The sequence below is a fragment of the Thrips palmi genome, unplaced genomic scaffold (assembly GCF_012932325.1).
Source record: "Thrips palmi isolate BJ-2018 unplaced genomic scaffold, TpBJ-2018v1 HiC_scaffold_10, whole genome shotgun sequence".
Taxonomy (NCBI): domain Eukaryota; kingdom Metazoa; phylum Arthropoda; class Insecta; order Thysanoptera; family Thripidae; genus Thrips; species Thrips palmi.
This window is the reverse complement of record NW_023144621.1, coordinates 1556651-1572353: the sequence shown is the minus strand read 5'-3', so window position 1 is coordinate 1572353 and position 15703 is coordinate 1556651. Positions and strand designations below refer to the sequence as shown.

Here is a 15703-nt window from a genome sequence, read left to right as displayed (position 1 = left end):
GTGCCCCAGCCCGGGGCACAATGGGACAGGTGACACTTTTCGGCAAAATGTCTCCACAGACCAAAAATGCCGTATAATCAATTTTATGGTCAAATAAAAGTTATAGACAAATAAACAAAGAACATTTTTAACTATCGGGCGGCATTCTAGCTCCAACGGTCTCGGATCTAGGCCAAAAACAAAAAAAAAGCGTCCCATTGTACCCCACCTTCCCTTATGGTTGGCGACAATTCTTTGAGAGTCAACGTTCCTCTTTTCAATAAGATTGTTTTCCTTTATATTAGGGATGGTGTTGGTACAGAAGTTCTATATTTGTTGGTTGCAAATTTAATCAATGATACAAATTTATAGTGCACAAGATACTGACAGCTGGTCGTCCTCACCAAGACGTTTGGCACAAGGTTCAGCATTGCTACGCAATCCCTTGAAGCACTCCGAAAACCCGTTCCAGCATCTGTCAAGGAAAATAGTCTGTTAGAGTGTGTGAAAAGTGCCGCACTGACCCGTCGTTTTCTTTCGGGAAACGCTCACTGAAAAAATCTACCGGCGTGACTTTGTGCCTGCAGGGGCCGTGAATTAAATGTCACGCAGAAAAACGGCAGGACAAAAAAGCCATGCCAAAAATCGGCGTGACTCAGAATCCACGCCAAGTTTTTGAGTGAATTTCCTGTCACGCCAGTTTCTGGCATGACTTTTTGTCATGCCACAATTTGGCCATGTGTCAGACAGTTCCATTTTCAGAGCTACTGGTTTGGTCGAATTTATTTTAAATCATGCCTCCTATCAGGGCACAATACCGCCACTAAAAATTCGCATGGCACCGTTCACGAGGGGTCCACCCAGCTCAGGAGTGTACACACAATTGCAAATTACTGGTGCTTGTCTTCAAACACTCTAAAATTTTGCCAAGGTGGGAGCATTCTACTTTCATGTGAAAACCCCCCAAACATAGCTAAAACCAGCAAAAATATTCAGTTTTGATATTTTAATGCAAGTGGAGTACTCGCCGCTTTGTGGTGAGACTTATGTGTCAGGCCGTTTTGTGGCGAGACTTTTTGTCTGACCAAAACGTGGCGAGACTTTAATGTCTCGCCATACTTTGGCGCGAAGTCTTTCCATCCAATTTGCAGTGTATTTATGGTTTTCTTGTGCCCCCTAGTCTTAATTGTTCATCTCCTCAAAAATATATCTAGCGACTCAAACGCACCTCCAGCTTGTCCAAGTTGTCCTGCCTTCTCTTCTCGATGCCGGGGTCTTCCTCGAACAAAGTATCGATCACCTCGTCCACGAACATCCCTTCAGTGAGTTTGCCGTGCAGGTACCGTTTCACCTCGTTCACCACGAAATGCATGATTGTCTTCGCCACAGTGTCGGCCACTTTTTTCGAGACCAGCTGGTAATAGTGATTCAGCATCAATCCTGCAACAGAGCAGCCTCAAATTAATGACGATGAGTGCAGTAGTCTACATACACGCTGGAAAAGCTTTTCCGGCGTGTATATAATGAAAATCGCGTTATGTGCACGCTGCGTGCATGTAAGTGGCTTTTCACTATATAAACGCTGCGTGTCAATAATCACTTCGAAATATAAATGCACACTTGTTACACTAAAAATCTATCGGCGTGACTTCGTGCCGCTGCAGGGGCGTGAATAAAGTGTCACGCCAATAAACGGCATGACAGAAAAGTCACGCCAAAAATCGGCGTTACTCAAAAATTCACGCCAATTTTCGGTGTGAATTTCTCGTCATGCCGCTTTTTGGCATGACTTGTATCTTCAAACGCTGTCATTGCCAGCGTCTCACACCCGCTTATGGCGTGACTCATTGTCCACGCCGTCTATCGGTGTCGACTGTCACGGCGTTTGACTATATTCTTTCATTAATTTCCTGTTAACAACCTGATTAGATACTAAATATTGCATATTGCGGATTCCGTAGAGCGTGACACCGCATCCATGGCAGCAGTGAGTTCCCATCTAAACAAGTACTCACCTAAAGATGCCTACTTGGCTGACTTCACTCCTCAGACAATACGTTTACTGCAAGAGTTTTCAGCCAAGTACACATCTGTAGGTGTGTACCGGAAGGTGCATGCATCTGTTGATGCATACTGACACTTCATTTGGGGTACATGCCAACGTTTAATTGAGATCCAAACAGAAAGTTCGGAAATAATTTTAAAAAACGTGCATAAAATACTATAGTATATGAAAAATAACATTATTAATACTAGTATGTGAAACAAACCTAAAATTCGCATGTGTTTCTCATCGTTGGCATTCATTGCAGAATCTTGCGAAGCTCGCTCTCTGATTGTATAGGATCACTGTATCCCAATCAGAAGTCTGAAAACCTCTTGAGAGAATCCACGTATTCCATCAGTTTAAATGGAATGGGAAGTTAGGCAATCCAAGTTTACCCTTTCGTACGGAGTTTTCAAAGCGATCTGCAGTTGCTTCTCCAAAGCGTCGTTCCATGGAACGGCCCCGTAATTTCAGTAACCGTGATTAGATACTAAATATTGCATATTGCGGACTTCCGTAGAGCGTAACACCGCGTCACATGGGGAGCATGTGAGTTCCCATCTAAACAAGTACACACCTAAAGATGCCTACTTGGCTGACTTCACTCCTGCAGACGAATACGTTTACTGCAAGAGTGTATTCAGCCAAGTACACATCTGTAGGTGTGTACCGGAAGGTGCATGCATCTGTTGATGCATACTGACACTTCATTTGGGGTACATGCCAACGTTTTATTTGAGATCCAAACAGAAAGTTCGGAAATCATTTTTAAAAAAACGTGCATAAAACACTATAGTATATGAAAAATAACATTATTAATACTAGTATGTGAAACAAACCTAAAATTCGCATGTGTTTCTCATCGTTGGCATTCAGTTGCAGAATCTTGCGAAGCTCGCTCTCTGATTGTATAGGATCACTGTACTCCCAATCAGAAGTCTTGACTTTCCTCTTGAGAGAATCCACGTATTTCACATCAGTTTTAAATGGAATGGGAAGTTCAGGCAATCCAAGTTTAGCCCTTTCGTCCGGAGTTTTCAAAGCGATCTGCAGTTGCTTCTCCATAGCGTCGTCCAACTGGAACTGGCCGTACGTAATATGCCCCAGCTCAATGTCGATTGTGGTATTGACCTGGATCAAAGCGAGTAAAAGCATTCTAATCGGTCCTCTCAATGAATTGCTCTGTGAGTCACGACCAAACGTGAGCGTCACGGTAAAACAATATCTTGGTGTTCCCAGGAATATTGGTCAACTCCCAGAATAAATCGGGATTTTCAGGAATATTGGCCAGTTCCCGGGAGGCGGTTTTACCGAATAGTCCACGCTAGGAAACGTGGAGCAAGCTGTGGTCCACGCTTCACAGCGTTGAACTCCTCATAGGCTAGTCACACTTCGAACTGTGGACCATCCGTACGCTTCCTAGCGTGGACCATTCGTGGTCCACGTTTTTTTTTAGCGATGACCACCGTGGTCCTTGCGTGGACTTGGTCCACACTTGGATTAGCAATGTAAGTGGCGGGTCCGCAAAGTGGATCCATCGCAGTCATCGTGGCAAATTATCGCACCCGTCGCGGCAGTAACAAAGTTATCGCTTTAAAACTGCAGTGTCTCGAAGGTTTTGGCCCAGATTATTGGCTGAGCGATAGCGAAGCCCTTGCCGTGTTTGGGCGCGCTGAAAAGTGACTAGTCGTGCGTCTGTCTGTCCGTCTGTCCCTCTGTTCGTAAGGGAGTATGGGGCGATTTGTAACAGGGGCGATTCGTAACAAATGCGTTTATTAATTTAAGTGGAGGGAGCAGAGGAAAATCTGAGTATGGCCCCTCTTTCGCTTCAAGTAGAGAGTCCTTGAACAATCGAAGCGGATGTGATCGGTGCTCAGGTATAGTTTTGGAGGGCGTCTGAAATATAGGGTGCACCGAAAACAGGCAAATCTTTTATTTTGAGTTCAAGGAAGTTTCTGTCTGAGGCTGCCCAGGTATGAATCACCATCGAAGTACCGTTGAGGCCTCGAAGCGTGACCCCTTTGAGAAGCTCCAGACAAAAAAAACCACTTGGTCGGCGACATCCTAGGAGCGGGCGCTTGTGGTGTTTTATCGGTTCCTTCTATGTATACGAACTGCCGAAAAGACACTTGGACGAAATCCGACACCCCCTGTGGCTTTGGTACGGGTCTAAACACCCCAAAAACAGCTGTTTTCGAGGGTTTGGGACTAGATGGGTTCTCGCAAACCGAGATCCAAAAAAGTACCCAAATGGGTCTCAGATACTCAAAAAAATGCGCTCTTTCGAATGCCGTGTCGAACGAGGCTCTACGACGTCGGGTTTGGATGCTACGGGCTCTCAAAGTTGCTCAATTTCACTATTTTTACTGAAGATTTGAGCATATCAGGGCCGTTTGAAGTAGACCATCGGCGATTTCGCTCCTCTTTGTCTTAAATGGTGCCTACCCCCACAAAATTTCAGCCATGTCAGGCAATTATTAGAGGAACTGTGAACAATTTAAGTTTTGGGTCATTTTACCACTGGGCTTAGGTGTTTTTGGGTCCAGAAAAAATAATTTTTTTAGCTATCTACTTTTGATCAGCACCTCTTGAAACGCCTTTTTAACATGGTGCCTCAAAACTTTTTTTCGAGGACAAACTTGCCTTTTTCTCCAAGTTATGTTCTAATTACAGCTAGAAAAAGACAAGTTTGTCCTCGAAAAAAAGTTTTAAGGCACCATGTTAAAAAGGCGTTTCAAGAGGTGCTGATCAAAAGTAGATAGCTAAAAAAATTATTTTTTCTGGACCCAAAAACACCTAAGCCCAGTGGTAAAATGACCCAAAACTTAAATTGTTCACAGTTCCTCTAATAATTGCCTTTACAATGTAACCACGTGGCATAAGTTGCTTTTACTTTGTCCAGTGATAGTTAGGGACGTATTTCTTGCGTAGCCGGCATTTGGGGTGATTCGTAACAGACCCGTATAAAAACAAGAATTTAAGTAGTTTTTGCAATAAAATGCTTGAATTTTTTCTCGTACCATCTGCTGCCTAATTCCAATACATTTACACAGCTCAAAATGCATTTGAAAGCGAGTTATTCTATTCTTTCCTCCAAAATTGAAAAAAGTGAGGTTAGGGTTGACATAGCCGGTCAGTTAATGCTGAGGCGGTCAACGGTAGGCCTGTGCGATTATTGTCCAAAATCGAAATCGACCGATTATTGAAATAATCGAAAAGCCGACCGATACGATGCTCGGTAATCGGCAATCGAAACAAGGCCGATTAATCGACGATAACCGATTAATCGCATTATCAATAATCGAACATTTGCGATTAATCGCCCTCAATCAATTATTTCTTGCCCAATAAATTGAATAAAACTGAAAAGAAATAGAATTCGTAAAGCGTAAACATGGTCCACAGTTAAGGCTTTTCAAGTACAGTGCAAAGATTGTCAAGTCTTCTGTTAATAAACAACTATAAATGTAATCGATAACCGTTTCAAAATTATTAATCGGTTGAAAATCGGCCACCGATTTTTAATCGTTTAAAGTTCGATTACCGAGCATCGAATCGGTCCACAAAAAAAATCGTCGATTACTAAAATAATCGGAAATCGATTTCGATTATTCGATTAATCGCACAGGCCTAGTCAACGGCAGCTTGTAATGCAGATTTTAAGGCGTCTGCAGGACATCCGAAGAACAACTGCTGGAGGAGATAACATTCCCGACGATGTTTCATTTAATGTGTAGGATGTCATGAAAAGCCCCATGGCTGTTACAAATCACCCCATGCTGGGGCGATTCGTAACAGCTCGCAAGGGTTTGGAAAGCGTCTTAGATTTCAAAGATAACGGATTCCAGATTGATCCAATGGAGCTGCACAGTCTAGATGAAGGGCCAGACTGCTCAACCGGCACAAGTTTGACAGCGATATCCAGAATGTTCTTAATTTTGTATAGAGGATTCCAAAATCTGTTACAAATCGCCCCATACTCCCTTACACGCTCACGTTTCTCAGCGAATATAACAGGTATAGTTTCCATACTTCGCATTTAACGTCGTCTTACTTCCGCCCAACACGAGTTTGTTTCAAATCGTCGTTGGGTATCATTTGAGTCCATGCAAGACGACTCATGTAGGTGTCAACCAGGAACGCAGGAAGTCTTTCTACGACAAAATTTTTTGTCGACTGAGCAAAGCTGTGAAGTTGAGCGTATAAGCCAACAACAACTGATCTCAATGTTAATTCTTTCCAAATGATGAAGGAACTACCCACATAGTTTAAAGGTGTTCAACCCGTTGAATCTGAAACCTTCTATGCACATTTTTATCTATGAACTTTAAAAATACAATTTTTGGCAGTTTTGGCCATTTTTTCACCAGGGTCCCCCCTTAAGAAAAAAGAGATATCGAATAGTGACCCAAGCATACGAGTAGCCAATTAAGCGATTCAATGCTGGCAATTGAATGTTACTCGACTGAGGGATTCGCATTGGTGTGGCATCAGGGCATTGGTGACGACAGAGTGCTTCTGACCCAAAATTTAACCGATTTTTGGTTAATTTGTTTTAAATGAATCGAACAGTGATTCTTGCAGTTTTTTGAGTGCTGATAACGAAAATCAGTTCCATTTTAACACCAGACCTATATTTTCATCCCATGTTAGGTCATTTTGGACCAAAAATTTCAAGTCAAGTTTTATGTTGTTTCCTGCAGTTTTTGGTGTGCTAAACTCAAAAATGATCTCCAAACTTTTCCCAGACTCACATTTAACCGAATTTTTGACCAATTTTGGACCAAAATTTTTAAATTGAGTTTGACATTGATCCTGGCAGATTTTGGTGTGCTGATAACGAAAATCACTCCCATTTCGACTCCAGACTTATATTTTCATCCCAAATTGGGTCATTTTGGACCAAAGTTTTCAAGTCGAGTTATATATCGTTTCCCGCAGTTTTTGGTGTGCTAAACTCAAAAATGACCTCCAAACTTTTCCCAGACTAACATTTAACCGAGTTTTGACCAATTTCGGACCAAAATTTTTCAATTGAGTTTGACATCGATTCCAGCAGTTTTTGGTGTGCTGATAACGAAAATCATCACTCGCATGTCGACTCCTGACTTATATTTTCATCTCAAACTAGGTCATTTCGGACCAAAAATTTCAAGTCAAGTTTAACACTGTTTCCTGCAGTTTTTGGTGTGCTAAACTCAAAAATGACCCCAAAACTTTTCCCAGACTCACATTTAACCGAATTTTGACCAATTTCGGACCGAAATTTTTTAATTGAGTTTGACATTGATCCTAGCAGTTTTGTGTGTTCTGATAACGAAAACCACTTCCATTTGTACCCCTGGTCTAAAGTTCACTCAATATGAGCCTTTTAGATGCACAAGTCGTCCACTCAAGCAAAGTCCAAAGTGCACAAACTGTGTCAATTCGCATCGCTCAGCCACACTACGCGCCCAGACTAAACGGCGCGTACCCCTAGTTTGTTTTGGTGCGATAAAGTGATAATTTCGTTGATAAAGTAGTATAAAAATTGGCAATCTTAACCTTTTTATTCTGATCGGCGTGAATTATTGGCCACCCTACTTGAAGTGCAGATCGATTCACCGGTTAGCTCACTCACCATGTCCAACGCAGGTCTCGAATATTCCGTCAGGACGTCGTCAAGAATTTTTACCGCCTTTTCCTTGATGACAGGAAATCGACTCCCGACATCCAGTGGAAACTTTTCGTTGCCAACATGCTTTATCTCCATCATGACCGCCTTGACACACGTGAGGGAGGGCTTGCGAAACTCGGCTATCAGCGGCTTGACCAAGTCCTCCAGGACCTGCTCCGACACGAGGAAGGGCGGCCTGGGCCCGCTGGCGTTGCGGATCATCATCGTCACGCGCTCCAGGCAGTACAGGTCGCAGGGCACCACGGAGGTGAAGCCAGTTTGCAGTCTGTTGAAGAGGTAGCAGATGTGTGCGCCTCCAATCAGACTGCGAACAACGAATTGATCGGTTAGGAAAATCATGTTCACCCTTAAAAACCTTACGATGTATTTTGAGCATTCATACGTACAAACTAATTTACTTTGTTATGCGAAGAAATAATTCGTAAATTACGAAGTATTTTCTTTGTAAGCTTATGTATGCTCAAAATACTTCGTTCTAACAAACTGCTTTGCTTTGTAAAGCCTGAAATAGTTTGTAAGGTTTTCTCAGTGTTTTAAGTAGTAAGCCTTTAAGCCTGAAGCACTTGCGACACTTGCGTTTCTGGACCATGTGTGGCGTATGCACTGCTCAAAATTGTACAGTTCGGCTTTTTATATAAGCATAACTCACAGTTTTGAGGATTCAGGTGCGGGCTGCCCACCTTCCAGAACTTTCGAAACCTCATTGCAGAAATCTGACAAGACCCTGCTCAAGTATTTCTTCTTGTCCGTAATCACCTCACCACATATTTTCAAATCGTTTTCACATTTGAGTATTTCGTTTTGAACTCTATCCTGGAGGAAAAAAAGTAACATGATTAGAAAGTACATTGTGGAACGCGGACGCTGTGTAGATACGTGTTGTTGCTTGTTACCTTCACTCGAGGCAAGCAAGTTCTGATGTGGTCCAGAAGCAGGTTGCTGAGGGTTTCTGTCAGATAAGGGGTCCCATTCTTACTCAACAAATCAGGGTATTTCTTTTTCAAGAACTTGCGTTCATCCCGAAGCATGTCTTCAATGGACTGAGGAAAATAAGAGCATCAATTAAGAAAGTTGGGTTACAAAGCAGACCCCTTAACCCCGGAAAATCATTGTGCTGTACAAGGGTTTACGCCATATTAGATTTCGAACGTGGTTTCCTAGAAAACCTGATCCTGATTAAGTTTGAAAGTGCACCAAAGCCATGTATCAAAAATTTTCGATTTTTATCTCAAAAACATTTTTAAAAAATAATTATTGGACGCATGGCTAGTAACAGGAGGAAGAGGTAAGTGATGAGATGGCATTTATTTAATAATTCTGTCAATGTTAATAATTAACATTTAAGTTCTTATTTTCCAATTAAATAAATCTATTTGAATTTAGCAGCAAATTAATAGTGCCAGGTTTGCAGTTCATATTACTGTTTGCATGGTACAATACAAATTTGTCGAGCAGGTGAGTAGCTATATAACGTGGATCGGGGTTAGTTTGAAGGTCGCAGCGATTTCACAGTGCCTTGGAACGTGACGCAGCACTGCCAAAAGAATAGCAGCCATTACACAGGCTATTACTCACCATGTCCGTTCTAACTAGCGCAATACTAATTTGAAATGGATATAGGTTCCTCACCTTTTTGTCCACGATTGCTTTTTGAGAACGGTTGACGACACCGATGATGCCTAGTTTTACTGGAATCACCTTTCCGGTGAGCGCTTGGTACGCGTCAGTTCCTGTCAAGTAACAATTAAGCGTTAACACCTTTCTGACTGCCATTTAAAATTTCTATGAATTTTTATGTTGACACAAGAGAAGTCCATCAAAGGTGATCCAAGATAGGGGAGCATGGCACCTCGTGCCACTTTTTGGAACTTGTCGGCAAAGGGTAGATTAATGTACCGTGTGGTTTCTATTTGGTGCTGCTTACGTGTAGTAGCTAACGGTCACGGTCACCCATGACACTGAATGTCATCAGACACTTTTGGTCCCAACGATTTATGCACTTTTAGGCTCGGTGATACATTTTGTTTGACGCCTACTGCAAATTGTACTTTCATTACCCAATTGATCACCTGGCCGACACAAAATTGTTTCACCATACTAACCGTGACTAAATAAATTTGCCTCAGCAATAGGACATAAAAAGTCCCATGACATTCAGTGAGTACGTTAACCAGCGTTAAAAAACACAAACAAAATGAGTCATATTTTTGTACTCTGCATCTGACAGTGAAAGAAAAGACGTCTGGTTTTTCTTTACGGGACACTTGGCAGTAAAAAATTTCTAAGGTTTTCCCAGATTTGCCTCCTTTGAGTGCACCTTTGCACCTCAAACGGCAGTCATCTATTGAAATTCAATAGTTAGTCAATGGGATAGCGGGTAGAACACCCACATGATGTGGCTAGCGCGTCCCTTTACTGGAGCATACCTTCATCCATGAGATCCAATTTGGTGAGCACAGCCAGAGTCCTGGAGCCATCCGGATCAGCTTTCTTCGCTAATTTTAAACCTTCGTTGGCGGCCATGTCCATGTTCGCGGGAACCACAGCGAGTATGATGCTCAGTGGATTGTTTATGTACAAAGACAGAAGTTCCCGGATTTGTTTTTCAATGTCAGAAGGCTGACCCTCCACTGGCACCTTATATGAAGACAAATAAATCACGAAGCGTTAGGAGCATTCCACGATCATGATCCACAACATACTTGCTCAGATTAGTACTTAAAAATGCAACTACACTTCAGCGAGCGTGTGCTCAGATGAGTACACACTTTCATCTGCATTCATTGCCAGGTGTGCCAGTGTGTACTCATCTGAGGCCACTATCGTAGGAGCGTACTCGTGGGTACACTCCAAAGAGAGAGTACTGAGTACATTGTTGCGCAGAATAAGTCACTATTTATTTCTTACAGCTCTTACAAGACCACTCTCTCTCTCTCTCTCTCTCTCTCTCTCAAGAAAGTTTGGCCCTGCTGGGGTGCATATATGTAAGTTACCTTTATCATACCAGGTAGGTCAACAAGAGTGAGATTCGGTACTCTTGGAGAGAAGACTTTTAAGGTGATCTTGTCATGAGATATGTTTTTATTCACTCCGGCAAGCCTGATCGTCTCTTTCTCGATTTCACTCCTGATGTCTGTCATCTCAAAGATCTGCCCATCAGCGTGGAGGAATTCTCCCCATTGTTCAATATCAGTAGTGCCTGGAAGGAAAAAATGAGTAGTTCAACATTAGAATCACTCTCATTCCAGCAACGCGACATCACGTTGAAACGAATGTGACAAAATGTCACGTGTCTTTGAGCTATGTGTCACATTCTTTTTGACGCGAATCGGCAATAATTTAGCATTTTTACGTTGGAACGAATGTGACGCAATGCTAATAAGAACGTGACATTGTGTCTCATTCGTTTGAACGTGATGTCACGTTCCTGGAATGAGAGTAATACGGAGTGATAGCTAAGTCAGCGGTTCCCAACCTTTTTCGGTTCGCGACCCCAAATTTGATACAAAATATTTCCGCGACCCCCAGGAAAAATTTCGCGACCCCACGCGACCCCTCCTTTAGCATGTCTTTGATACAAAGTGCGGTAATCCACCTTAGTTTGGGAGCAGTATTGCCACAAAGTTGATCAAAACGTTCACAAATGTCTTTGAAAAATCGTGTTTTGGGCCGACTTTAAGCAACCTTTGCGTCTGATCCGAGGGGGTATTTCGTCCTCCCTCAACGGGCATTTGGTCTTTGGACCTTCCTTTAACATGCCTTTGTTACGGAGTGCGATTATCGGCCTTAGTTTGGGAGCAGTATTGTCTCAAAGTGGATCAAAATGGCATTAAAAGGCATTTTATACTGTTTTCATCAACTTTGAGACAATACTGCTCCCAAACTAAGGCCGATAATCGCACTCCGTAACAAAGGCATGCTAAAGGAAGGTCCAAAGACCAAATGCCCGCTGAGGGAGGACGAAATACCGCCTCGGATCAGACGCAGTTGCTGCTCAAAGTCGGCCTAAAACACGAGTTTTTAAAGGCATTTTCGACCGTTTTGAATTCTGCCAGCCGGGAAACAGCCGCGACCCCAGGCGACCCCAACCACCTCGCCGCGACCCTTCGAAATTTTTTCGCGACCCCATTTGGGGTCGCGACCCCAAGGTTGGGAACCGCTGAGCTAAGTGTTGTAAAAACAAAAGGTCGCTGAAAATTGTTTTAATTCACTGTCTGCACTGAAAATCTATGTATGTACTCAGTACACACTTAATTGCTCTATAAGTGTACTCAGCACACACTTAATTGATCTGTGTGTGTACTCACTCAGTACACACTTATGTTTTCAGTGTGCATGTACGTGCCCTGCCTTACCATGTCCTTCTCTATCCGGAATGGAGCCGACTCACCTTTAGAGTCACGGCGTGCGTCTGTCATGGGGCAGGTGATCAGCTGGAGGATGAGCGGACATCGCGTGACCATCCCAGTGCCTCGTGGTAAGAACGACTGCTGCACTATTGCCTCCAAAACGGAAGACTTTCCGGCACTCTGAATGGACATGGAAATCGTAATTTGCCCATTTCTTTGAAGCAGTACGGTACGAGCACTGCAAAGCCGGTGGTAAGTTTGCTTGCCACAAATTCGGCAAGCCGTTTTGAATGCCAAAAAAAAACACTGCAAAGCCGGTGGTATACTCTCAAATTCGTATTGACTTTTTGTCTCTCCATTATTGACATTTTGTCCTTTGCTTACGTAGTTTTTTAAACAGCAATAAAATGTAGTATTTCCTTTGTAACCATGTACAATATTGTTCACTATAAAGACTAAATTGACATCAATTATTGACTATTTTTAAGTCAATTGCGTATTGACTCTTTGTCAATAGCAAATTGACTTCATGTCAATATAACGAACAAAATCCTACATAAATATTGAGGAAATAGTACTTTTCATTGCTGTTTAAAATACTCTTTAACAAAGGACAAAAAGTCAATAACAGTCTGAGAGTATAAGTTTGCTTGCCACAAATTTGGCAAGCCGTTTTGAATGCCAAAAAAAATGGCAAGCTTGGCCCGGAAATAACACCCAGCTTGCCAAAATTTGGCAAGCTTATGAAGATTTCCGACCAAAGCTTGCCAAATTTTGGCATTTTAAACGGCTTGCCAAATTTGTGGCAAGCAATCTTACCACTGGCTTTGCAGTGAGATTTAAATGTCCGAAGATCACTGCTCGGACACAAGTTCGGACACAAGGAAACAGTTTGGTTTCACAAAAAAATTCAGTCGAAAAGTGACAAGCCTTGTGATTCGCGCCTTTTACTGGCGTGACAACACTACTTATCCAAGTGTGTACTAGTCCAAGGAAAGTGTCTCTTAAAAACTATTTCTTTTGAAAATTTCAAATTTATTAAAGAAACTTGACAGGGCCGTGCACTTTTTACTTATTTGGGGGTTTCAACGTTGTTCTTTTCTTCTCCTCACCTGAATACCAACGACGACTATTTGCGGAAGTTCAATAGGATCCTCTCTCAGCAACCGGAACTGGTCCTGAATTGTATTAAATTTGGTAATCAACGTCTCCATTGTGTCCTGCAACCCAAAAGAAACCAAAGTTAAGTGCAAGATGAAGCCCAGTTGAGAATGTTCAATTCTCATCAATCTGCTGGAAGGGGCTTCTAGTACTGGAGGCGGGCGCGAGGTGAAAGGGGGGAGGGGGAGGGGTAGAGGTAACACCGCGCCCGGCTGGCAGCGCCGGGCCGGAGGAGGGGGGAACGGAGTGGTGCGGCCGGAGTGCAGACACAAAACAACCGGTCCCGGTAGACTGTCGCCCCGGCCCCGGCCCGAAGACGGCCACGAGTAACCGAAATCCTTTTGAACGAAACGGAAATCGGGAGGAAGGAGACGATAGTATCTTCCCGAGAGACGATTGGGAACCAACGAAGGTGTCCGTGGGGAAAATGTTGCCGAAATAACTGAACTACCAATAACAACTTCAAGAATTTACGAAGGTTCTGTCGGCACCATTTCTCCTCAGACACAGTCGTCAACTCCGGAGATTAGTTCTGACAGTGTACTTAACATTACACTGTGAGAAAAAAGTACGGAAAAAGTAAGGAACATACGAGGGGGAAATCACTCTTAAAAACTGTGACCCGACTACTCCCTATTACGTTCTATTACGCTATTACAGAAGGCTTATTACGCTCGGAAATTTCCAGATTTAGACTAAAATCGGACTCTAAATAGGAAAACTTTTACAAATTTTGGCTATTACGCTATTACTATTACGCGTAATACTAGGAATCGGCGACCCGACTATTACGCGAGTGATTTCCCCCTCGGGAACATATCTGGTCAATAATTTGCCTGGACCGTCCGTACTTGCCAACTTCGGAACGTTCCGTACTTTTTTTCCGTACCCATTTACATGGGTTCATATGGAGCAAGTACGGAAAGTTCCGTACTTTTCTCCGTACTTCCGTACTATATTTTTCTGTGCCATTTCCGTACAAAAGGACGAAATTTTTTACAGTGTATCCCCCAGGATGCTTTGGTTCCACCCACCTTCTTGGGTGCAGGCAGGCCTCTGGAAAAGATGAACCCAGCCGGCGCGTCCCCGTGGCCTTGGCTGCCCTCGACGCGTCCCGCCTCACTTCACTGGCGCGGCTGGAAATAACCCGACGCCCGCGCGCTGCGAGCTCTGCGTCGCGACTGCCGGCCCGCCCAGCCCAGGGCCCAGGCCCGGCCGGCTTGCTGTACGACCGTCTGGCGCGCCGGTCGCCGGGCCGCGGAGAATACATAACATACTCCTCTTGAGGTCAGTGGCTCAGACGGAGTGACGGAGGAGCCCGGGGAGGGGACAAGTGGAAGGGGGAAGCCTGCACTCAACCAAAAATGTCCTGTAAATGCCGTTAATTTATTACCAGTTTTCACTGTAGGTCAATTCACAGCGTTTACTGTGATCTGCTCACGGGATTCACTGTGATCTTGTTCGCGGTGTTCACTGTGATCTGGTCCCCAGTAAACACTGTGAGTTTGACGCCGCTAAGCACCGAAGTACAGCAAATCAGGCTCCAATTCACGGCGTTTACTGTGGCCAGATCACAGTGAACACTGTAACCGAGATCACAGTGAACGCCGTGAACTAGTTCACAGCAAACGCCGTGAATTGCATAACAGCAAACATTGGTAATAAATTAACGGCGTTGACAGGACATTTTTTGTAGAGTGTGGGCAGGGGGCAGAAAGAGAAATATTGAGGAGGCTGAGGACGGAACGTGCCTGCATTGCTGTTGTCTTCTCCGGTGACTCAAATATAAACACATAGTACAAGATCACTTATATTTCAACTTATTTAATTGGCTGAGCGATAGCGAAGCCCTTGCCGTGTTTGGGCGCGCTGAAAAGTGACGGTCGTGCGTCTGTCTGTCTGTCTGTCTTTGTACTCACCAACGATTCTCAGCAACTACAGTGGCTATAGTTTCAAGATTTCGTATTTAACGTCGCCTTAGTCCCCCCCAACACGAGTTTGTTTCAAATCGTTTTTTATAGTTTGAAATATTAAAAACATACTTTTGAATCAGGTTATTAGCATGGTTAGGTTGGCAGCACTCAGCACTCACGAATTTCTCATACCTGCGGCCGCGGCTCTCAAATACGGGACAGAAGAAAATAAGCAAAAAAACCAAAAATAACGAGCAGAAGGGTTTGGAAATGAGATCGGCCATAGTTTTTCCACATTCTAGAATGATCAAAACCCTTTTTGAGTATCAACACAGCGAAATATGGAGAATGGCAGTGAAAATGATTTACGTGTTTCGTTCCCCCTCCCCCCTCCCCCCTTTTGAGGGGAATCTTCTTCAGGTCAGTGCACTTTGACAGAGCAGTGTAAAAAAAATGTTTTTATTTTGACCTTTTGTATTGTGGGCATCTACTTGTTTCATTTTTTATAGTGTCATCCTCTTTTTTTTTTAAATTTCATAGAAGGAAATCAGGGAAATGCAAATAACTTGTGTTGAAA

General features: G+C 43.3%; 1 protein-coding gene across 1 annotated transcript; it reads right to left on the bottom strand.

Moving 5' to 3' along the window:
* Positions 1-311: 311 nt before the first annotated feature.
* Positions 312-14388, bottom strand: LOC117654249 (dynamin-1-like protein). The gene is made up of 12 exons (XM_034400601.1): positions 14248-14388; positions 13165-13272; positions 12094-12232; positions 10697-10902; positions 10130-10340; positions 9333-9433; positions 8597-8743; positions 8353-8516; positions 7647-8007; positions 2866-3157; positions 1208-1419; positions 312-454 (listed from the first exon to the last, which is right to left on the bottom strand). The coding sequence occupies exons 2-12, from the start codon at positions 13264-13266 to the stop codon at positions 413-415; spliced, it is 1977 nt and encodes a 658-aa protein (XP_034256492.1). The 5' UTR covers positions 13267-13272; positions 14248-14388; the 3' UTR covers positions 312-412.
* Between the last annotated feature and the right edge of the window lie 1315 nt (positions 14389-15703).